Raw genomic sequence first — 25,057 nt, 5'->3', positions numbered from 1 at the left:
TCTGTGTGTAGATTTCCTCTGGATTATCTTTGGTCTTCTGCTGCACAGATATTTCATATGTAAAGGAGATTGAAAGTGTGAAAGCAAGTTATTCTTGGGTACTTTGGAATATCTCTCAGTTATCTAATAAAGAACAGCTAATTTATCTTAGTGTTCTTGTTTAGCTCTTTGAGAATATCTAAGGAGAAAATAGAAGCATAAACTTGAAAACTACTTTGTCTGAATTTCAACCAATATCCAATGTGCTTGTGTTACATTTATGCATTTTTTTCAATGTCAAATGGAATCACTAAGTAATAAATCACTTACCATAGAAGAATTTGGATTTTTAATATCTCTTAATCTCTCTGGCTAACTGTTCAAAATGCCTGCTTCTATACCCCAAATCATCGGATCGTCTCATTTGTTTGATGTTGTCAAAACAGTAAAATTCAAGTTTGATTGGGTTTTAATATCTTGGAGCATAAGTTAAATGGTTGAATTTGAATTGTTGTGGAAACATAGCAAGGAAGCTTAGCTATTTGTTTCACAGCCAATGTTGTATCTTCAAATTATCCAGCATACTCTGTGCCTGCAGTAATTATCATGACAGGCTTGCCGTCTTTTCAACTTTCACTCTCTCTTAAAGGTACAGTACACGCCTTCAACTCCACAGCAAAGGTCATCCCTCAGCCTCTGACGCTCCAGAGAAAAGAGTCCAGCTTATTCAGCCTCTCCCATTTACTCAAATCCACCAATCCTAACAACATTCTTGTAAATCTTTTCTGAACCCTTTCAAGTTTCGCAACATCCTTCCAATAGTTGGAAGAAGGAGGGAGAATATTTTCAAATTAAATACATTGTCTACATTTTTGGAAGCAAATGCTGTACTGTCTGGTTGTTTTCATAGCATTTGGATCAAGTTGCGAATTTCTATGTTAAGTCCCAAAACATTCTACAATGATTAATAAAACTGAATGACTAAAGTTAGTGCTGCATACATCTCTAATGTTCATGATCAATTGAAAAACAATTGGCATAGCAATAGAATTTGATATCTTATGTGATGAAATTGTTTTTTAAATGATTATTATATAAAATGTTCTGCTATTAATATCATGTTATTCTGGTCGGTTTAAAAATTCTGTTATTTTTAGTTGATCAGATTATTTTTACTCCCAGAATACGAAAGGAAAAATTATCTAAAAATTCAACAGCATGTTTTGGACTCAAAAGTTCATCTTGTGGTGAGTGAGAAAAGAAACTTTGAAGAAGACTAATGGGACTTGAATGAAGTATTGATGACAGAATTGTATACACCTGCAAAGTTTTTTTGTGTTTTGTTTGCACTGTTTCAATGATGATCTTATTCTAATCATGCATATATTTTTTGATTCATTCTAATTTTCAATCTTGCTGAGAAAGGATATATTTTGTCAAAGCTTTTCACCTTATAACTATCAGAGCAGCTGAAGGGGAAAACTGGTAGAGAGTCCATTTGCCAATCAATCAGCACGCCCCTCTCATGTAATATAAAGATGATTTTCCCCTTGAATTGCTATTCTTGCAAATTTTCCAAATGAGCGCAAGATGTGAAGCCTGCAAAAAGAGTTTTCTTTCAGGAATGCCCAAGTTCTATACTATTCAATTACTAATTTTGAATAATACAGTGAAGCTGTGCAGTTTCACAGCAGCAGTCGTAACTGGAAGACATTCTTGTGGATAAAAATTCAGAATAAAAGAGGTATTCCATAAAATTTCAAAAGACAAATCAAATTTCTATGAATTATGTACCATAATACTCTCAATCCTGCACACTAGAAAATAAAGTTGTCAATATAGTATTGAAGTTGCATGTATGAAGTTCAGAATATATTGTTTTGGATTTTGAGATAACTGTTCTTCCTATGTGATTTCTGAGAGATGTATAATTTCTGTTTATCTTGTTTGATCCATTTCATAGACTATATAGTAGTCCAGCTCGACAATGATGGTTGGAGTGCAACTTGTATTTGCTTAGATTGGAATTGAATATTTTCCTTTTAAATTGCATGTAGATTTATAGCTTTGGTTCATCTTGTACCAAGCTTCTGAACTTTATGTCTTGAAAGGGGAGGAACTGAGTAGAAATACTTTCCCAACAGAGATTGAGAGAAAGTGGGAAAGCAAGTTACTCTTGGTTACTTTGGAATATCTCTCAGTTGTCTGATAAACAGCAGCGTATCATGATCAAAAATAGCTCATTTATCTTGTTGTTCTTGTTTAGCACTTTGAGAACATAAAGGAGAAATCAGAAGCATAAACTTGAAAACTACTTTGTCTGAATTTCAACCAATAACCAATGTGCTTATGTTCCATTTATGCATTTTTAAAATGTCAAATGGAATCACTAAGTAATAAATCAGTTACCGTAAAAGCAATATAAGATGTTTGGATTTTTAATATCTCATGCCTAACATTCTAATTTAACTTGTCATTTAAGAAAATAAGCTCTTAAAGTAAAAACAAAATGAAAAATAAGTGTATAAGAAAAAGAGAATGCAATCAGTTGAATTGTATTTTCCATCCTCAAATTTAATGGGCTAATGTCGATGTGCCTTTACCTTCTGGTTTCAAATCCCAATTGGTATTTCATGCTAAGACTAAACTCAGGAACGTTACACATTTAGAACATTTTGCCCAAAAATTGCATTTTGGAGGATCCAAAGTAATTTTGTTTGGAACATTGTGGCTTCCTTTAATGGAAACAAACATCTATGCTGAATTATTGTAACAGAGTACACAGTACAATCTGTCCAATTGATCTAGGATTTCTTTCAGTTCCTTATGAAATAAAAGTTTACTGAAAGCATGATTGCCAAATGTGCAGATATTGGATCTGTATGCACATCTTGTTACCTTGACACTGGTGTGATTCTGGATGGCATTTTCCACATTACTCCTCAGATTAAAACATAGAACAAGACAGCGCAGTACAGGCCCTTTTGCTTTGATATTGCACTGACCTATGAAACTGATCTGAAGCCCATCTGACCCATTATCATCCATATATTTATCCAATGACCATTAAATGCCCTTAAAGTTGGCAAGTCTACGACTGTTGCAGGCAGGGGGTTCCATGCCCTTACTACTCTGAGTAAAGAACCTACCTCTGATGGGCGGCACGGTGGCTCAGTGTTTAGCAATCTGCTTCACAGTGCCAGGGACCCGGGTTCGATCCCGGCCTCGGGCGACTGTCTGTGTGGAGTTTGCACGTTCTCCCCGTGTGCAAGCAGGGTTTCCTCCCACAAGCCAAAGGTGTGCAGGTCAGGTGAATTGGCCATGTTAAATTGTCCATAGTCTAGATTAGAGTGGTGCTGGAAAAGCACAGCAGGTCAGGCAGCATCCGAGGAGCAGGAAAATCGACGTTTTGGGTAAAAGTCCTTCATCGGGAATGGAGGCAGGGGGCCTCCAGGGTGGAGAAATAAATGGAAGGAGAGTGGGGCTGGGGAGAAGGTAGAAAAGAGTACAATAGTGGATGGGGATGAAGGCAATAGGTCAGAGAGGAAGTTGGGGAAGTTAGCGAAGAGTACGATGGGTGGATGGGGGTGGGGAAGGTGCCACCGCAGGAATTGCAAAACCTGTGCCCACACCTCCTCCCTCACCTCCATTTAAGGCCCCAAAAGAGCCTCCCACATCCATCAAAGTTTCACCTACACATTCACCTATATCATTTATGGTATCGTTGCTCCTGATGTGGTCTCCTCTACATTGTGGAGACTGAACGCCTTCTCGCAGAGTGCTTCAGGGAACATCTCCAGGACACCTGCACCGATCAACCCCAACATTTCAACTCCTCCTCCCACTCTGCCGAGGACATGCAGGTCCTGGACCTCCTCCACTGCCATTCCCTCACCACCTGCGCCTGGAGGAAGAATGCCTCATTTTCTGCCTCGGAGCACTTCAACCCCAGGGCATCAATGTTGACTCCACCAGTTTCCTCATTCCTCTCTCCCCACCTTACTCCAGTTCCAAACTTCCAGCTCAGCACCATCTTTGTGACCTGTCCTACCTGCCAATCTTCCTTCCCACCTATCCGCTCCACCTCCTCTCTGACCTATCACCCCCACTCCCATCCACCCATTGTACGCTTTGCTACTTTCCCCCACCCTCGACTTGCCCTTCACAAAACCGTGTTGACTATCCTTAATCAAATTATTATTTTTCAGATGATTATAAATCCTATCACTTATAATCCTTTCCAGCACTTTACCCACAGCCAAAGTAAGGCTGACTGGTTTGTAATTACCAGGGTTGTCTCTATACCCCTTCTTGAACAAGGCAACAATTTTTGCTATTCTCCAGTCTTCTGGGACTATTCCTGTAGACAATGACAACATAAAGATTAAAGCCAAAGGCTCAGCAATCTCCTACCTAGCTTCCCAGAGAATACTAGGATAAATCCCATCCGGCCCAGGGGACTTGTCTATTTTCACACTTTCCAGAATTGCTAACACCTCCTCGTTATGAACCTCAATCGTGTCTAGTCTAATAGCTTGTATCTCCATATTCTCCTCAACAACATTGTCTTTTTCCTGTATGAATACTGCCGCAAAATATAGTGCCTCTCTTATCTCTTCAACGTCCACACGCAACTTCCCAGTACTGTCCTTGACAGGTCCTATTCTTGATCCAGTCATTCTTTTATTCTTGACATAGCTATGGAAAGCTTTACGGTTTTCCATGTTCCTACCTGCTAAAGACTTCTCATTATCCCCTCCTGGCTCTTCTTAGCTCTCTCTTTAGGTCCTTCCTGGCTAACTTGTAACACTCAAGCGCCCTAACTGAGCCTTCATATCTTATCTTTACATAAGCCTCCTTCCTCTTGACAAGAGCTTCAACTTCTTTAGTAAAACACGGTTCCCTTGCTCGACCACTTTCTCCCTGCCTGACAGGTACATAGTTATCAAGGACACGCAGTAGCTGTTCCTTGAAAAAGCTCCACATTTCAATCGGGCCAATCCCCTGTAGTTTCCTTTCCCATCCTAAATCTTGCCTGATCGCATCATAATTGCCTTTCCCCCAGGTATAACTCTTCACAAAATGTTTAAATATACCAAAAAGATTCACACAATATTTAAGTGATTCTTCTTTCGATTAATGTGAAAAAAATGAGTTAACCAAAGTGTCTGAACTTGTCTCAATGGTTCTATGACCTTTTTATTTTCACAGATGCTGCCTGACCTGCCGTGTCATTCCAATAGTTTTGGTTCTCATTTTAAAAGACCGAAAACTTCTGACTTCCGTGAAAAGCTGAATTTATTATTTAGAAGTTATCTCAACAGAGTTGAGAGGAAACACTTCTGTCGCTGTGTTATGCAATATCTTAGCGTTGCAGTGAAAATTGGTAGTGTTAAGTACAATTTATACATTGCAAGGCACCGGAATTAATTGACAGGAAAGATGTTGGTTTCAATCTGCAATTTACAGTCTGCTATTTCTCAACTGGGTTATCCAAGTTCAAAATCCCCTGAAGCTCCATCTACCACATTTTTGGTGACCTTCCAATCTGTCTTCAGTTTAACATCAGTTACGTACTGTTGCAAGCTAAGTTGGTACGTTAAGAATTAATTTCTCTTATCCTAAAAAAAATCAGCAAACAAGGAAACATCGATTAAATCCTGCATAACATTTAAAGCCACGGAAAAATACACCGAACAAATATTTACTGGAAGGACTTTCAGTATTAGGCAAATACGTGAATTTTGGCTCGGTTTAATTTTAAGCTGCTAACGAGTCTACCTTTTTTTTACAGCAATTCGATTACAAGTGTAAGAATGTTGCTTAGCTGTTTTTGTGGCAGTGTCGTGCTGTGCACAGATAATGATAAATTATAGTTGGGACCTGAAGAAGAGGAGGTTAAACAAACAATATGTATTTACTTTCAAACAGCCCACAGAAACCTTTAATTGCTAATCTAGATTCTCCTGTTCCTACACTGCAACCCCCCAACAATTTCCTCTTGTCAGGAGCGGGTGGGACAGGGTCATGTGTTATTTCGGGGGAGAAGCTACACGCAGTTTGCAACGTCTAAAGTGCAAAACAGACAAGCCTCAAACCCCGTTTCCGTCAGCTGGCCTGCGTCATTTCCCAAGGAATTGTTTTCGATGTTGCCACTTCGATCTCCGTGAAACGGTACCTGTGGATGGGAAAGAGCTGCTGCTGCTGCTCTCGCACCGCCGGGGGGAATGTCGGCGGAATCTTTGGCGCAGTCCTTTCAGAAGCTGAGCCTGCAGCAGCCTGGCCGCAGGCCACCTCGAGGTCCCCGTCACATCAGAAAACGCCTTTATTTACTGAGGGGACTGCCAGGATCAGGGAAGACCACGTTAGCCAGGTTTGTTCTGCAAATCCTCGTGGGACCGATCTTCGGGATGTAATTTGTTTCCACGTGGTCGGAAATGCAACAGTTTTTTTAATTGTAAAAATGTACTTTATTCATGAAAACATGTGTGCATACACCGTGCTAAGAGAAATTTTGCAGAGAAAAAGACAAATTGGACTTTTATTTCTTCCTTTTGTTGACTCCTGATATTCCTCGAGGCTTCTCTGAAGTTGCAAAACAAAACATTTTCTTCTCTGTTTACATTAATTTTGAGACACAAAAAACTGCAGATGCTGGAATCAAAATAGACAGACAAGAGGCAGAAAAAACACAGCAAGCCAGGCAACTTCAGGAGCTGCAGAAGACAACATTTCAGATGTAACCCTTCTTCAGGAATGGGGGTGGATATAAGGGGAGCTGCAGGTAAAGTGGGTGGCAGGGAAGGATGGTGAAGTGGGGATAGGTGAACACAGGTAGAGGGTACGACCTGGTTGGTCAATGGGAGGAATGAATCTGATTAGTGGCTGGGAGGAATGGAAGGGAGGAGGAGGGGCTAGGAAGGGAGGAAGCTGCAATAAAGCACGCAGCAAATTGGAGGAACAATACCCCTTCTTCCGCCTGAGCAGTCTCCAGCCCAGAGGACTCAACATTGAGTTCCCCAATATCAAACAACCTCCCTTTCCAGCCCCAACCCCTCCCTTCCACTTCTCCTTGCCACCAACTGGATTCATTCTTTCCATTGATCAACCAGCTACCCTCTACTTGTATTCACCTATCCCCACTTCACCACCCTGCCCCGCCACCCCCTTTACCTGCAGCTCCCCTTACACCCATCCCCAGTCCTGCAGAAGGGTTACACCCAAAAGGTTGACTTCTTCCTTTTGACTGCTGCTGCCTGGCTTGCTGTGTTCTTTCAGCCTCCTGCCTGTCTATTTTACATTCATTTTCTGGCAACGAGAGGGTCTGACAACTGAACAGACCCTTGTCACACTTTGGCAGAAAGATTAGATTCCCTACAGTGTGGAAACAGGCCCTTCGGCTCAACAAGTCCATACTGACCCTCTGAAGCGTAACCCACTTCCCTCTGACTAATGCACCTAACACTATGGGTAATTTAGCGTGGCCAATCCAGCTGACCTGCACATCTTTGGACTGTGGAGGAAACCCACGCAGACACGGGGAGAACATGCACACTCCACAGAGACGGTCACCCAAGGCTGGAATGGAACCCGTATCCCTGGCACTATGAGACAGCAGTGCTAACCACTGAGCAAACGTGATTTTTAAATTTTAACAACATACATTATTCACTAAAGTTCTAAAATATATCTGTGTAGTCTTTGCAGAGAGAAAAACAAAACATTGGAATTTTGGCATTTCACAGAGCGATAGAGTTGCAAGAAAGCATTTCTTACTCATGCCAGACGCTATTTATGTTCACTTGGAGGCAGTGAGAGGATCTGATAACTGATTGGACCCTCATGATGCTTTGCCAGAAAGGCCCTTTCTACACTGCTTCTTTACAGCAGCTGCCCCAAGCTTTAGTGTGTCCCTCAGCATGTAGTGCTGGACTGTTGAATGCGGCAGTCTGTAACAATGCCCTGTACAGCCGCAACATGACCTCCCAACTCTTGTACTCCATACTCTGAACAATGAAAGAAAGCATACCAAACACCTTCTTCAGTATCCTATCTACCTGTGACTCCATTTTCAAGGAGCTATGAACCTACACTCCAAGGTCTCTTTGTTCAACAACACACCCTAGGACCTTACCATTAAATGTAGGACAGAACCCCACTGGTCCTCACCTACCACCCCACCAATCTCCCGATACATCGTATCATCCTTCGTCCTTTCCACCACCTCCAAACAGACCCCACCACCAAGGATATATTTCCCTCCCATCCCCTATCAGCGTTCCGGAAAGACTACTCCCTCCGTGACCCCCTCGTCAGGTCCACACCCCTCACCAACCCAACCTCCACTCCCGGCACCTTCCCCGCAACCGCAAGAAATGCAAAACTTGCGCCCACACCTCCCCCCTTACTTCCCTCCAAGGCCCCAAGGGATCCTTCCATATCCATCACAAATTCACCTGCACCTCCATACACGTCATTTACTGCATCCGCTGCACCCGATGTGGCCTCCTCTACATTGAGGAGAGAGGCCGCCTATTTGCGGAATGTTTCAGAGAACGCTTCTGGGACATCCGCACCAACCGCCCTGTGGCTGAACACTTTAGCTTCCCCCTCTCACTCAGCCAAGGACATGCAGGTCCTTGGCCTCCTCCTTCGCCAGACCATGGCAACACGATGCCTGGAGGAAGAGCGCCTCATCTTCCGCCTAGGAACCCTCCAACGACAAGGGATGACTGCAGATTTCTCCAGCTTCCTTATTTCCCCTCCCCCCACCTTATTCTCAGTCCCAACCCTCGGACTCAGCACCGCCTTCTTGACCTACAATCTTCTTCCCGACCACTCCGCCCCCACCCCCTCTCCGGCCTGTCACCCTCACCTTACCCTCCTTCCACCTATCATATTCCCAACGCCTCTCCCCTCAGTACCTCCTCGCTCCCTTTTATCTTAGCCTGTTTGGCACACCTTCCTCATTCCTGAAGAAGGGCTTATGCCCGAAATATCGATTCTCCTGCTCCTTGGATGCTGCCTGACCTGCTGCACTTTTCTAGCAATACATTTTTCAGCATTAAATGTATAAGTCCTGCTAAGATTTGCTTTCCCAAGATGGTCAAGGTAAACTCTACACTGGAAGACTAACAAGGTTTGGGCAGACCAAAATAGCATCTTTCACTGAGTTGATGGTAGTTGCAGGTGTAGTCAATGTTTGCCTCAGTGTGTGTGCCAGGAAACAGCCCAGAGAGCGCACAGCTCTGTGTCACAGAACTTACTCGAGAAGCGCCTCAACAAAAACCACAACATATCTGTCCAGAAAAACAACAAAAATTCATCAAGTTAGACCTTAAAACACAAGAGCAGAAATTAGGCCATTCGGCTCATTGAGTCTGCTCCACCATTCAATTGTGGCTGATGGCTCTTTTTCCTGCTTTCTTCCCATAACCTGTGATCCTTTTGGCAATCAAGAACTTACCTATCTCTGTTTTAAATATATTCAATGACCTGCCCTCTCCAGCTTGCTGTGACAATGAATTCCACAGATTCACCACTCTCTGGCTAAAGAGATTTCTCCTTATCTCCATTCTAAAGAGTCTTAGGCTGTAACCTCAGGCCCTTATCTCTCCTGCCAATGCAAACATCTGTCCAATGTTCACTCTGGCTAGGCCATTCAGAATTCTGAAAGTTTCAATTGGATCTCATCTCCTGCACTCCCCTACACTTTTCTCTTGCTATGACCTTTCATTATGTTATCCAGTGATCCCATGTAGAGGCCACAAGTCTGGCTGTGAATGCTACAAGTAACTATCCCAGGTGGCCATCTTGCCAACTTTAGTCATAGGCTGTTACAACAGGACCTCAAATCAAATCTTCCCATGGCAGAGGTACAAATCTAGAATTAAAATTGAGGTGATGGCCATGTCAAAATTCCATCTGCCTCACGCATCCCCTTCAAGGAAGGAAATACGCTGTCCATTCCCGGTCTGGCTTATGTGAAACAGCAGTGTAGCTGACTATTACCAGTTCTCTGCTGTGGAAGCCTACTAATACATTTTATTGTATTAAACAGAAAATGTTTCAAAGGAATGAAACCAGGTGGATCATGTGACATTTGACTAGCCCAAAAAAAAAGACGTTGGCAAACTGAGCCCTATCAACCCAGCAAAGACCCCTCCTGAATTGCCAGCATCACTGATTTCAATCTTTAGTTAATGAGATATCAAAAGGCTGATGACACTGAATACTGTAAAGACAATAGGTCTGGCAATATTCTGCCAACAGTACTTGAAGATCTGTACTCCAAAACCTGCCACACACCTAGCCAAGCTGTTCCAGTATAGCTATAATACACTTTATTAAGGCAATGTGAAAAATAGTTGGGGTATGTTCTGTACATGAAAAGCAAGACAAATACAACTCAGCCAATTACTTCTCATCATTGTATTCTACATCATCGATAAAGTGCTGGAAGAGATCAGCAGCAGTGCTGTCAAACAGCATTGCTCATTGATAAACTGTTCACAGATGCTCAGTTTGGATTACATCAGCGTCACGCAGCTACTGACCTGACTACAGTTCAAACATGGACAAAAGAGTTGAATTCACAACGTGACGTGAAGTGACAGCCCTTGACATCCAAACCACATTTTATGATAGTGACATCAAGGATGCCTACCAAAACTAGAGGCATTGGGAATAGGGTGAGGGTCTAGATTAGAATGGTGCTGGAAAAGCACAGCAGTTCAGGCAGCATCCAAGGAGCAGGAAAATTGACTTTTTGGGCAAAAGCCCTTCATCAGGAATACAGGCAGCATACAGTACTCTATACCACTTTCTCCCCACCCCTACCCTCCTCTCACTTATCTCTCCACCCTTCAGGCTCTCTGCCTGTATTCCTGATGAAGGGCTTTTGCCCAAAAAGTCAATTTTCCTGCTCCTTGGATGCTGCCTGAACTGCTGTGCTTTTCCAGCACCACTCTAATCTAGACTCTGGTTTCCAGCATCTGCAGTCATTGTTTTTACCCGATAGGGTGAGGGTGGAGGGACTGTCCACAGGTTGGAGTCATAACCTGACATCAAGGGTGACTGTGATGGTTAGAAGTCTGTCATTTCAGCTCCAGAACATCCCTGAAGGGAGTTCTTCAGCAGAGTGTCACAGGCCCAACCATCTTGCTACTTCATCAGTGTCCTTACTTCCATTATAAGGTCAGAAGTAGGATTGTTAACTGATGATTGCACAACGTTCAACACCATTCACAACTTCTCAGCTACTGAAGCTTTCCATGTCCAAATGCAGCAAGACCTGGACTGTATCAGGGACTGGGCTGACAGGTGGTCGGTAATATTCATACCGCGCCAAGTGCCAGACAATGACCATCTCCAAGAGGAGAAAACCTAACCATTGCCTCTTGATATTGCCATAGCAGAATGAACCATTCGTACCATTCTTGGTCCTACAGGTCATCTGAAACTGAACTGGACTGACCAACTGGATCAACTGCCCAAGTGTTCGGATGGCATGGTGGCTCTGCACAGTAGGGATCCTATGATTCTAACTGATCATTGAAATAAAATATCAAAGTGTAACAACTTTCAATTAATTATCTTAGTAATGCCACTAAAGTTTTTTGAAAGTTGCTCCATATAATTTATGGATGTGATTGCTACATCAGGTAACTGAACTCCTAAATCTAAGGACTGAGCATTGTATGAATTGTAAGCAAAATTTCTCCCACTTTTTAACGAGTGGATGGGACACTAAACTATGGCTGGCTTTTGATGCCCATTGTAGCCCTGAACTGAATTGTTCTCGAGGCAGTTTCAAAGGGTAATTGCTAGTCAATCACGTTGCTGTGGGCCTGGAGTTATATGCAGGCAAGTCTAGATGGGAATGGCATATTTCCTTCCCTAAATGACATTAGTGAGCTAGACAGGATTTTGTAACAATTGACCACAGTTGCATGGTTGCCACTAGATTACTTTGTTAATTCCAGATATTATTAAAATCAAATTCGATTATCCACAGTGTAGGGATGTGAGCCTGTGCCCCCTGAATGTGAGCCAGTGTTTAGATTAGATTAGATTACTTACTGTGGAAACAGGCCTTTTGGCCCAACAAGTCCACACCAACCCGCCGAAGCACAACCCACCCATACCCCTACATTTACCCCTACCTAACACCACGGGCAATTTTTTAGCATGGCCAATTCACCTGACCCGCACATCTTTGGACTGTGGGAGGAAGTTTCTGGATTACTTGTCCAGAGTTTTTCAGAATTGAATGACTGACTGGAAATGATAGTATACATATAAGGCATCAATATGAGTGATTCTGTAAAGCATGTAATACCACTGAGATTCTACGGGCCCAATTTACTTTCTTGTGGACGATCTTATTATAATTACAAAATCATCTGAAGCATTACCTTTTCATGTCAATGGCTGTGAAATTCCTGATTTGTAGATGAAGTGTAATTTACTCATTAGGCTTGGTGAGTCACTCACCCACCCATCTAAGCATGTGAAAAATAGTTCTGAGCACTCATTCACCAAATCCGTAATGAAGCTGTGCAAAAGGCAGGCACTCCACAAACAGAGTTAGTTAGAGAAAAACAAAACTGCAGATGCTTGAATCCAAAGTAGATAAGCAGGAGGCTGGAAGAACACAGCACACCAGGTAGCTTAAGGAGGTGTAGAAGTCAACGTTTCGAGTGTAACACTTCTTCAGGACTGAAGAATGATTATACCTGAAACGTCGTCTTCTACACCACCTGATGCTGCCTAGCTTGCTGTGTTCTTCTAGCCTACTCCACAAACAGAGCCAGATGAGGGAAACATTGGCCACATTTGGACCTGAAGAAAGACTCCTATTCTCATAAATCCAGTGCATGCAGACCCCATTCCCATGGTGTTGGTAAATGATCTTCAGTAAGTCATAGTTTGTCCAATGTCATCAGTTGATGTAAAAAAGTGGATTTTTGTAATCTCTCATTCCATTGCTTTCTTTTACTCAATCAGAAATCTAAAACACCAGTTTCGTGGAGCAGTGATATTGAGTACAGATGATTATTTCATCAGAGAGGATGGCTCATATTTATTTCAGAAGTACCTACTTGATGAAGCTCATGAATGGAACCATGAAAGGGGTAAATACTGACATTGTTCTTCATGGTATTCTGATTTTGTTAAAACTACATTTTAAATGCTCTGCATTTACTGCTTATGTTGTAACTAATATAATTACATAATGGATCTACTTACAGCCAAATCAGCTATGAGACAAGGGAGGTCTCCAATTATTATAGATAATACCAACACTGAAGCATGGGAAATGAAACCATATGTGAATATGGTATGACCTAGATTTTCAATTAATTTCTTCAGTATCTAATATTGATTGTTTGAAACAATGTTTTACATATCTGGAAAAGCTACACACATCTGGTAGCATTTGTGGAGAGAAATCAGAATTAATATTTCAGGTCCAATGAGTTGTGAGGAAGGGTCACTAGACCCCTAAACATTACCTCGGATTTCTCTCCACAAATACTGCCAGACCAGCTGAGCTTTTCCAGCAATTTCTGTTTCCTTTTCTGATTTTCAGCATCTGCAGTTCTTTGGCTTTTTGCAAATCTGATTTGACTTTCCGAATTCTGTAATAAACGTTTCATTCTGGTTTTTTGTCTGTCATAATTGTGTTTAGTCTGATTTCTGGAATTCTAATTTTGGTTTACATCAGTTGCGATCTTTTCAAATGGCACAGCAGGCTCAGTAGACTGAACGGCAGACTTTAGCTGCCACCACATGATCTGCAGGCCTGTGGCAGGCTTAACTCCTTCATTGTTACACATTCTTATCGCTATTTTTAATCCATATTGTACTTTTAAAAATATATTTTAGGAATTTATCATATTATAAGACAATACTTTGAGCAATTTAAATGTTAAAATACCTGTCACTTCTTTCAAGAGAATAGAAATGATAAGAGTGTATAACTGTTGAGACTCAAAACAAATTTGATCTCATTTATATAATTATTCCTTTCCTTAAGTGCCCCTTTCCTTAAGAATCCTTGACCTGTAAGTCCATAAGATAACTGCAGTTTCTTGTTAGGACTGTATTCTGACCTTGAAAACAATAGTTCAAGAATTGTATTACAAATCTCTGTTTGCTTTGTTTTCTCATGATATTTCATTGACTCTGTATTGTCCTGTGTATTGCATTTTAAAATAATAAATATCTTATTATAGAAGAGAAAGAATTCTCAATTCCAATAAACTTATGTACTTAGTTTGAATTGATTTTAACTTTTTTTTCACGACGCAAAGAGCCTTAGATTTTAGATGGATAGGCATCTAAAAATATTGGATTAGCTCTTCGGAATTTAATCTTTCAATTAATGTTTTGTCATCAACAGGCACGAGAGAATGGTTATGAAGTGAAATTCCGAGAGCCAGATACACCCTGGAAATTTGACATTAGAAAATTAACAAGGTTTCTTTCAACTTTTTAACTGCTTCAAGTGTAAAAATGACAGTTGCTGTGAAAATAGAGCAATCCATAATGATTTTTAAAATATGTATGACAAGAGGGAAAACTGAAGATAATCAGAATTATTGTCCTCCACTGAATCTCAAAGCTATATTTGACATATAAATACACAGAAGTTTTTAAAATAATAAACTTACCATAGTCCTAACCACTGATAACCTATATCCTCCATGTCTGTTATCCTTCATCCACCTATCCAGTCAGTCTTGAATTTTGTCATCTTTTCTGCCTCAACCCACTAACTCTGGGACTGAATTCAATTACTTCACAGCTCCCGATATAATGACGTTTTTCTTGCTTTTTCTAAGTCTCTATGTTTACATGAGTCAGTGGCCTATTGTTCCAGACTATTGAAACCAGTCTGTGTGCCATTTTTTGAAGCATATTTGCAATATAGTTGCATTATCTATTTTATCAAAGAAAGCTCAAACTTTTTAAAGCATGTTTTTCTTTATTCTTATACTGAAGAATCTGTGTACTTATTGTCTTTGTAATCTCTCTTCCTTCATTACAATTGTTTTCTATACTCTTGATATTCTGACTCCGAAGCCTGAAACGATAAGTTGCTTCCTTTATTAATGGAATAAATTTATTATGTGACGTTGTAGTTATAAAATATTTCCACTGTTGCTCTGTAACCCTGCGTGTCAATTTATCCTGCCACTGCACCTCTACTGGCTCAGTCTTTACTTTTCTAAAATCTATCCTAATCCAACTTGAGTTCCAATATTTGAGATTTTCCTTTCTCTTTCTAGTTGGTTTTTAAACCTTAAATATTGTGGTTTGACTACTATCCCAGAACTGCTAATCCACAGTTTGCCTGTGTATATCAGCTGTTTTGTTACACGTAACCTGATCAATCAATGTCTCTGTGCCAAAGATAGGAATTTTGACATGAAAACTAATAAAAATGAAGGTGTTATGGTGGAGATTATTTGAGGGTAGGAAAAAGTCCTGCTGATGAATGAAATGCTGATGTAAAACCTCTTTGGTTCAGCTGAATGATTGACTTTAATGATCAGTGGAATCAATGCATGATATTAATCAGACAGTTGTGCATTTCTGGACTCAGTTTTGTGCCAGAAATGGTATTAGGTCGTGTTGAAGTAAATATGACTCTAAAGTGGATAAGGTCAAGCAAAGGTTTTTCAAGAGATTAAAGGTCATAGTTCTAGTACTCTCATCATTCATTCAAACCATCCAGTTATTCTTTAACTTGAAATTTGTATATTTTGCTTTCCTGACAGATTATGCCGATCAATATTAAGTGAGTCTAAAAATAGGAGAGACAGTGGAGTAATGGTACTGTCATGGACTAGTAATCCAGAGACCCAGTGGAACACACTGTGGACAGATGGTGAAATTTGAATTCAATTAATATGTCTGGAATAAAAATCAAATTTAATGATGAACTCTCTGGCTTGCTTCCAGTTCCAGCATATTATTCCTTAGATAAGGGAGTCAAAACTGTTTACAGCTTGGCTTTTGTGGTCTGACCAGTGCCTCATATAGTTTTAGCAAGACTTCCCTATTTTTATCTGCCATTCCTGTTGAAATCCAGGCCAATGGTCCACTTGCCTTCCCCATTACTTTCTGAACCTGGATGCTAACATTTTGTGATTTATGCATGAAGATTCCCAAATTCCTCTCTGCTGTGGCTTTTTGCTGTCTGTCCCCATTTAAATAATATTCAGCATGGAATACAGCATTGTCTAACTAACACATTTGCAGCTGTGATCTCCAGCATCTGCAGACCTCATTTTTTACTCGAAGATTTTAACCTACTGCGAATCCTCTTACAAGGATGCCTTCCTTGAAGAAGCTCTCTTCCTCCCTCTACAAGGATTTCAGTGAGTCCCTCTCTCACTGCACCCCCCAGGTCATCTCCTCTGACCTCCTTCCACCTATCCCACCTCCATCGCCCCTCCCCCTAGTCCCTCCTCCCTACCTTTTATCTCAGCCGGCTTGGCTCTCTCTCTCTTATTCCTGATGAAGGGCTTATGCTCGAAACGTCGAATTCTCTATTCCTGAGATGCTGCCTGGCCTGCTGTGCTTTGACCAGCAACACATTTGCAGCAGCGATTGTCTAACTAATAGCAAACAAGTAGTTGGGATAAGAGGGGCATCTTAGGGTGGCAACCCAACACTAGTGGAGTGCCTCAGGGATCAGTGCTGGAGCCACAATTATTTACAGTACATATTAATGACTTGGATAAGCAAAGTGAAAAGACTGATATAATACCTCCATTACCATGAACTCTTATTATTAAGTAGCGTAATGTGTGGTATCCTCACAAGCCTCTGGAAATCCAGATGTATTACACTGCTTCTTCTTTATTTATTCTGCTTGTTGTCCCCTCAGAGAATTCTAGTAAATTTGTCAATTATGATTTCCCCTGCATGAACCCCTACTGACTGTTCTGAATAATATTATCTATTTTGAAATGATCTGCTTTTACATCCTTTATAATAGACTCTTAATCCATTCTCAATAACAGATATTAAGCTCTGGCCTATGGTTACCTGTTTCTCGTCTTCCTTTTTGAATAAAGGTGTTACATCGGAAGAATGTTGCATTGTTCCATTAGAGGTGGTTTCAGGGAGCTTTAGTAGTGTGATACCTGGAGTGCCCAGGTTGTCTTCTGATAACAGGTTGGACATGGGCTGGGTTTGTTTTCACTGGGGTTCAGAAGGGTAAGAGGTGACTTAAACAGTCACTGCTGAGATCCACCTGATTTCAGATTCTGAGCAGTCTTGACAAGGGGGATGTGAAAAGATATTCTCTCTTGTGGGTGAGTCCAGAACTAGGGGCACTATTGTAAAATATGGATTTACCTTTTTAGGACAGAGATGAAAAATCTTTTCACCCAGAGGGTTGTGAAACTTCGGGAAGTGTCTGCCTCAGAAGTCAATAGAAGCAGGGTCGTTGAATATCTTGAAGACCAAAGTGGATAGATTTTTGTTAGGTCGGGGAATGAAGGGTTAATGGGGGTAGATGGCAATGTGAAATTTGAAACAGATCAGCCTTTGCTGTTGAATAGCAGAGAAGGATTGAAGGGCCATGTGTTTTCAGCACAAAGTCAGTAATTAGGTTTTAAGATTTTGTAACATAGGACCAAAATTCAAGTAAAAGAGCTGGCTCAAATGACACTCACTTAACTCAGATGCATTAACGGTGTTTCCTTAATAGGATTGCCTGCCAAACCTCAGGCTTTTGCCCGAAATGTCGATTTTCCTGCACCTCGGATGCTGCCTTTTCCAGCACCACTCTAATCGAGACTCTAGTTTCCAACATCTGCAGTCGTCACTTTTGCCTGCCTGCCAAACCTGACAATGGCTTTGGCTCTGCAATTTAGGATAGAGATAGAGTCATTAGTCAGGAGTCTTAGTCCTCCATTATTAACAGAACTTTAGTGGTGTCTACTCAGGACTGCCATTGGAAACAATGCAATGATTATTGCAATGCAATGCAATACCACCACCAAAAAAGTATTTCCTTCTCCACCGCTATCAGCATTCCATAGGGACCATTCCCTCCTCGACTCCCTCATTGGGTCAACACTCTCCACACCTGGCACCTTCCCCTGCAGGTGGAAACCCTGTGCCCACACCTCCCCTCTCACCTCAGGATTGGTCCCAAAAGTTCATTTCAAATCCGGCAGAGATTAACCTGCACATCCTCCAAACTCATTTATTGCATCCAGTGCTCTCGATATGGTCTTCTCTACATCAGAGAGACCGAGGGCAAACTCACAAAATGTTTCAGGGAACATCTCTGGTCTGTACGCACCAACCAACCCCACCGTCCTGTTGGCCATCCATCTTAAATCCCCCTCCCATTCCCCTGAGGACATATCCATTCTGGGCCTCCTCTACCGCCTTACACAAGACCACCCACAAACATCTCATCTCGCAACTCGGGAGCCTGCAATCACATGGCATGAACATTGAATTCACCTGTTTCCAAATTTCCCATCCCCATCCCAACCCAGATCCAACCTTTTGACTAAGCTCCACCCTCTTGACCTGACCTACTTGCCCATCTTCCTTCCCATTTATTGACTCCACACTTCCCAATGACCATCACCTCCTACCTTAACCCACCTATCGCCATCTCAGCTATTTTTCCCCTAGCCCCACCCTCCCTCAGCCTGTCTGTCTTTCAATCTTCTTCCCCCTCCCCCCCCCGCCCCCGAGTCCTGATGAAGGGCTTATACCAAAAATATCAACTGTCTTGCTCCTCAAACCCTGCATGACCACAGTGCTTTTTCCAGCACTATGCTTTATCATCAATACGATGACCCCATATCATAAGAACATAAGACATAGGAGTGGAAGCAAGGCCATTCAACCCATTAATTCCACTCCACCATTTAATCATGGCTGATGGGCGTTTCAATTCAACTTACCCACACTCACTCCATAGCCCTTAATTCCTTGCGAGATCTAGAATTTATCAATCTCCATCTTGAAGACACCCAATGTTCCAGCCTCCACTGCGCTCCGTGGCAATGAATTCCACAGGCCCACCACTCTCTGGCTAAAGAAATGTCTCCTCATTTCCATTCTAAATTGACCCTCTCTAATTCTAAGGTCCTAGATCCCACCTGACAGAAACAATTTCCCAGCGTCCACCCTTTCTAAGCCATGCATTATCTTGTAAGTTTCTATTAGATCTCCCCCAACCTTCCAAACTCTAATGAATACAATCCCAGGATCCTCAGCCGATCATCATATGTTAGGCCTACCATTCCAGGGATCATCCGTGAGAATCTCTGCTGGAAACGTTCCAGAGCCACTATGTCCTTCCTGAGATGTGGGGCCTAAAACTGGACACAGTATTCTAAATGGGGCCTAACTAGAGCTTTATAAAGTGTCAGAAGCATGACACTGCTTTTATATTGCAATCCTCTTGAGACCATCCACAGGAGACCTTTAGAAGCCTCCAGTGCTGATGAATGGAGGGCACTGTCAGCAGTTTATCAATCTCAACCTAACCAGGGTTTAATCCATGACCTTCTTCCTTACCATCATTGAAAATGACTATTGCATATTACATGGTTTGGTTCAACTGGATTCCTCTCTCTTTTCTGGCCCTTGTTTAATAAATCTAGCAGGTTCCTATCGGGTTCTAATTTAAATGTATTTCACCTTTCATAACCAAGTGCTAGGTCCTGATCCATCCATGAATAGTGACAGTCAGCAACTAGTCTTTGCAGAGATATGTAAGTCATCCTGCTGTCAATTTCCATTCTCAGTTAGGGCACTTGAGTGTTACAAGTTAGCCAGGTAGGATCTAAAGAGAGAGCTAAGGAGAGCCAGGAGGGGACATGAGAAGTCATTGGCAGATGGGATCAAGGAAAACCCTAAAGTTTTCCTTAGGTATGTCAAGAATAAAAGAATGACGAGAGTAAGATTAGAGCCAATCAAGGACAGTAGTGGGAAGTTGTACAGGGAGTCTGAGGAGATAGGAGAAGGGCTAGACAAATATTTTTTGACAGTATTCACATAGGAAAAAAGACAATGTTGTCAGGGAGAAGACTGAGATGCAAGCTATTATACTAGACGGGATTGAGGTTTAATAAGGAGGAGGGATTAGCAATTCTGGAAAGTATGAAAATAGTTAAGTCCCCTGGGCTGGATAGGATTTATCTGAAGATTCTCTGGGAAGCTAGGGAGGATATTGCAGGGCCTTTGGCTTTGGTCTTTATGTTATCTTTGTCTACAGGAATAATGCAAGAAGACTGGAGAATAGCAAATGTTGTCCCCTTGTTCAAGAAGGGGAATAGAGACAACCCTGATAATTATAGACCAGTGAACCTTATATCGGTTGTGGGTAAAGTGTTGGAAAAGGTTGTAAGGGATAGGATTTAGTCATCTAGAGAGGAAAAAGTTGATTAGGGATAGTCATCGTGGTTTTGTGAAGGGTACGTCATGCCTCACAAACCTTATTGAGTTCTTTGAGGTGGTGACCAAACAAGTGGATGAAGGTAAAGTGGTTGATGTGGTGTATATGGATTTCAGTCAGGTGTTTGATATCGTTTCCCATGGTAGGTGATTGCACAAAATACAGAGGCATGGGATTGAGGGTGATTTAGCAGTTTGGATCAGAAATTGGCTAGCTGAAAGAAGACAGAGTGGTGGTTGATGGGAAATTTTCATCTTGGAGTTCAGTTACCATTGGTGTACCACAAGGATCTGTTTTGGGGCCACTGCTGATTGTCGTAAATGACCTAGATGAGGACATAGAAGGATGGGTTAGTAAATTTGTGGATGACACTAAGGTGAGTGGATTTATGGACAGTGCCGAAGGCTGTTGCAGGTTACAGAGGGATGTATGTAAGCTACAGAGCTGGGCTGAGAGATGGCAAATGGAGTTTAATGCAGAAAAGTGTGAGGTGATTCACTTCAGAATGAGTAACAGGAGTACAGAGTACTGGGCTACTGGTAAGATTCTTGGTAGTGTGGATGAGCAATGTGATCTTGGTATCCATGGGCATAGATCCCTGAAAGTTGCTACCCAGGTTGATAGGGTTGGTAAGAAGGCGCACAATGTGTTAGCTTTTACACAGGGGATTGAGGGATTGAGTTTCAGAGCCATGAGGTCATGTTGCAGCTGTCCAGAACTCTGGTGCGGCTGCACTTGGAGTATTGTGTGCAGTTCTGGTCGTTCTGTTACAGGAAGGAGAATTCAGAGGAGATTTACCAGGATGTTGCCTGGTATGGAAGTAAGGTCGAATGAGGAAAGGCTGAAGGACTTGAAGCTGTTTTCATTAGCGAGAAGATGATTAAGAGGTGACTTAACAAAGACATATAAGATGATAAGAGGGTTAGATAGGGTAGACAGTGAAGAGCCTTTTTCCTCAGATGGTAATGGCGAGCAGGAGGGAACATAGCTTTCAATTGAGGGTTGATAGATATAGGACAGATGTTAGAGGTTTGTTCTTTGCTCGGAGTAGAAAGGGTGTGGAATGCTCTGCCTGCAATAGTAGTAAACTCACCAACTTTAAGGGCATTTAAATGATCATAGGATAAACATAAGGATGAAAATGGAATAGTGTAGGTTAGATGGGCTTCAGATTGATTTCACAGGTCGGCACAACATTGAGGGCCGAAGGCCATGTACTGCACTGTAATGTTCTATGTTCTTCAAATTATTTTTGTGTTTGGATTTGTATGATAGCCCAGCAATATATTTGCTGAATCCAGTTTCACAGTTTGCTGTAGAAAGATTTCAACTGTTAATTTGCAGTTTACCAAGCCAATCTCATAATAACTTGTACCCATTTAGCTTCTCATCTGAAATATGGCATCTGTGACAAAACAGCACCAGTGCTTGAGAATAGACATTAGCTCATATATTTATCCTGGGCAAGGGCTTGAAGGCAGAGATGTGCTTTCAAGTCATTTGTTTTTGATGTCGTCATAATATTAAACCAGTCATATAAATTATAAAATACAGCATTCTTTAATTATGTTTATGGTGTACAATAAAATTTATACCTTTTTTCTGACTATGTGCAGAATAAATTCACATGGTGTTCCGAGAGAAACAATTGAACGAATGAAGGAACGGTACGAGAGGAATATCACTATTGACAAAGTGCTGCATGCGGAAAGGGAGGCCTGAAATAATTGATGCCAAGGTTGTCAGCAGTTTGCGTTCAGAAGAGGAGCAAGAGCAAGACTGGGGAAGAGTTTGTACAAACTTAGCACATTCAGATTCCTGATGAAGGACTTTTGCCCGAAACGTCAATTCTCCTGCTCCTGAAAGGCTGCCTGACCTGCTGTGTTTTTCCAGCATCACATTCTCGACTCTGATCTCCAGCATCTTCAGTCCTCACTTTCTCCACATTCAGATTTAATACTGGTGACATAAATCCAAAACAACCTGTGCAGGTTGATAGATCAAGCAAATTCATATTTTAAACAAAATCAAAGAAAATAGTTTTAAGTTTTTTTATTTAACTTTCAAAAAAGGATTTATCACTTCAGGTCTTTGAGCACAATTAAGGATAATGAATGTCATTAACAGCTGTTGTGCCTTCGTAATTTTGTGAAGTACAGTTTGATAAACCTTTTAATATGATCATAGATTATGAGCCAGCAATCACTGTGGTAAATGTCCTTGATGTGATTTTTTTCAAAAGCTTTGACTTTTAATTACACCTTAATACAGGTTTAAGTTGTGAAATGTGTACAAAGTTTGAAATCCTAACTGCAGATGTGTAATTTAGTTCCTGCTGTTTGCAGTTACTTGCCATTCCTGCTCAGGATGTGAGAGATGTTAACATTTATTGCTTATCTTCAGTCACCCTGAGAAGGCAGTGGTCATCTTGAACTGCCACACCTTTTTTTTTGTAGCAGTTTGTTACAGCTGAGTGGATTGCTAGGCCAGAAGATAGTTAATGTTAACTGTATTATCATTTCTCTGCAGTTAACATGTACAAGATGGTGTTGCTGGCAAGGGCAGTATTTGTTGCCCATCTCTAATTGCGCTTGAACTAACTAGCTTGCCAACCATTTCAGAGGGCAGTTAAACCATTGTTGTCTGGATTCATATGTAGACAGAAGCAACCAAGGGCAGCTGATTACCCGCCTTAAAACATTAGTGAAGCCACGTGTTTTTCTGACAATTGTTGGTCATCCATTTTCATTGTTCCTGCACAGTTTTCTCTGGTGTGCATCCCCCGGATCTAGTCCTGCTACTCTCATCGACATTACTGCCCCATGCCACCATCTTATGACTGGTGAGACAATTTGGTCCATCCAGCTGCTTCAATGGCTTTCTGAGGCAGTTGAGTGGGATGTGTGGAGGAAGAGAGAGAGAATCTCCCCATTTTGGTCTTGAATAAAGGCCACTTTAAAACAAAAACTCTCTGGTTCAGCCACAGGAGAAAACATAATTGTGGCATCCACCTTATCAAATATTCTCAGGGTCTTGTGACTCAGTTAATTTTTCACATGCATGCTGAAGACCCCATCATCGCCACTTATTAACTTCTCTATTGTCCATAGGTTGCAAGATAACTTAGCTTCTTTTGATCACCGCTAGGTGAATTGGCCATGCTAAATTGCCAATAGTGTTCAGGAAATGTAAAAATCATAGGGCAGGGAAATGGGTCTGGGTGGGATACTCTGAGGATCGGTGTAGACTTGTTCGGCCAAATGGCCTGTTTCCACACTGTAGGGATTCTATTTCAGGGTCACCATTAATTATTAAAACTAGTTTTGATTTTTCTGCTGGGATAATGGTTCATGTCCCCAGAGTATTATTCTGGACCTCTGGATTAGCAGTCTAGTGGGTCCCGCTGCATCACTGCCCAATGATAATTAATCTGTTGTTGCTTGAGTTCATGGCTGCCTTTATTAACATCAGCTTTTCATTTCCAGGTTTGGATCATTTAATTTTGTTTTGCATCTTTTTAACCAGGATATGTAAATAAGTTTTATACAGTAATGTGAGAACATGTTGGGATCAAAACAGTGGACAAATAAAATACTTTGTTACTTTTCACATTCTGCCAGATGTTTAATTACAAGGGTACATGTAATAAACTTATTAAAAAGGAACGATGTTGTTTAGATATATCTGCAGACCTTCAGCCTTGTGCCAGTGTGAAGATGGATGCCTCTCGTTTGTGTTAATACTATTATCACATCAAGCTTAAAAACCTACATCAAATCTGTTATAAGGCAGAATTCTGCAGATGCAGGAAGCTTGAAATAACAACAAAAATGCCAGATATACTCAGCAGATCAGATAGCACCTGTGGAAAAAGGAACGTAGATAATGCTTCAGAGTGCTGACCTTATAAACAGGTTGTTTATTGTTTGTCAGTGTTGGAGCAGAATGACTAAATGATTCAGTCACCACCTGGTCTCACTTCATTATAAAGAGAGTTTTATAGTTTATACCAGTGGGGAGAAAAATTGTGCAGGGCCAGAAGCTTCTTGATTGAACAAAGGGAAGCATAAACTTTTGTACATTTGGTTTCAGCCTGGCTTAGCATTTTAGAAACCAATTACATTAATAAATTATTGTACATTCATCCAATCAGGTTAATCATGTGACTGCGTGACAGTTCAAGGTCTTCCCATGATCTCATGATGTTTTTAACATCCCTTATCACGTATCCTTGGGCTTTGAGAATGCAACTCATTCAACTACCTTTCAGGCTTAATTCCTGCACTTGTTATTCAGTACTCCTGGGCTAATAGGAAAAAGGGATTCCTTATTACTGTCTAAAGCAGATGACAGGAATTCTTTTAAAAGCATAGGCTAATAAACCCATCTTTTTACCCTGGCTATCTGCCTTAGTTTTGAACCTTGGTTTAATATCCCTACTGAAGAATTGATATTTTTCATCATTCATGAATTATACTGCAAATTAGTGTTCAGACACTAGTAATGTTATGCTGTGACCAGGAACTATATTGAGAATATCTATTTCAGAGTAAATTTACAACTAGTAGGAAGTAGTAATATTCCTGTAATTATTTAGCTTGCAGCTAAAATGTACAGTTGGTAAACTGT

The 25,057-nt window shown here is 41.2% G+C and overlaps 1 protein-coding gene across 1 annotated transcript; it reads left to right on the top strand.

The window, feature by feature from the left end:
• Positions 1 to 6,020: 6,020 nt before the first annotated feature.
• n4bp2l2 (NEDD4 binding protein 2-like 2) lies at positions 6,021 to 24,007 on the top strand. Its single transcript, XM_060826778.1, has 5 exons — positions 6,021 to 6,352; positions 12,988 to 13,115; positions 13,233 to 13,321; positions 14,387 to 14,463; positions 22,045 to 24,007. The coding sequence occupies exons 1-5, from the start codon at positions 6,207 to 6,209 to the stop codon at positions 22,148 to 22,150; spliced, it is 546 nt and encodes a 181-aa protein (XP_060682761.1). The 5' UTR covers positions 6,021 to 6,206; the 3' UTR covers positions 22,151 to 24,007.
• Positions 24,008 to 25,057: the final 1,050 nt, after the last annotated feature.

Source organism: Hemiscyllium ocellatum, chromosome 6, assembly GCF_020745735.1.
Source record: "Hemiscyllium ocellatum isolate sHemOce1 chromosome 6, sHemOce1.pat.X.cur, whole genome shotgun sequence".
NCBI lineage: Eukaryota > Metazoa > Chordata > Chondrichthyes > Orectolobiformes > Hemiscylliidae > Hemiscyllium > Hemiscyllium ocellatum.
The sequence above is the reverse complement of the archived record's forward strand: the minus strand, read 5'-3'. Positions and strand labels throughout refer to the sequence as shown.

Excerpts from the sequence above, each read along its gene's own strand:
- n4bp2l2 (XM_060826778.1), top strand. The coding sequence starts at position 6,207 with ATGTCGGCGGAATCTTTGGCGCAGTCCTTTCAGAAGCTGAGCCTGCAG. Across the intron at positions 13,116-13,232 it reads TGAATGGAACCATGAAAGGG|CCAAATCAGCTATGAGACAA; the intron begins GTAAATACTGAC and ends ATCTACTTACAG. Across the intron at positions 14,464-22,044 it reads GACATTAGAAAATTAACAAG|AATAAATTCACATGGTGTTC; the intron begins GTTTCTTTCAAC and ends GACTATGTGCAG.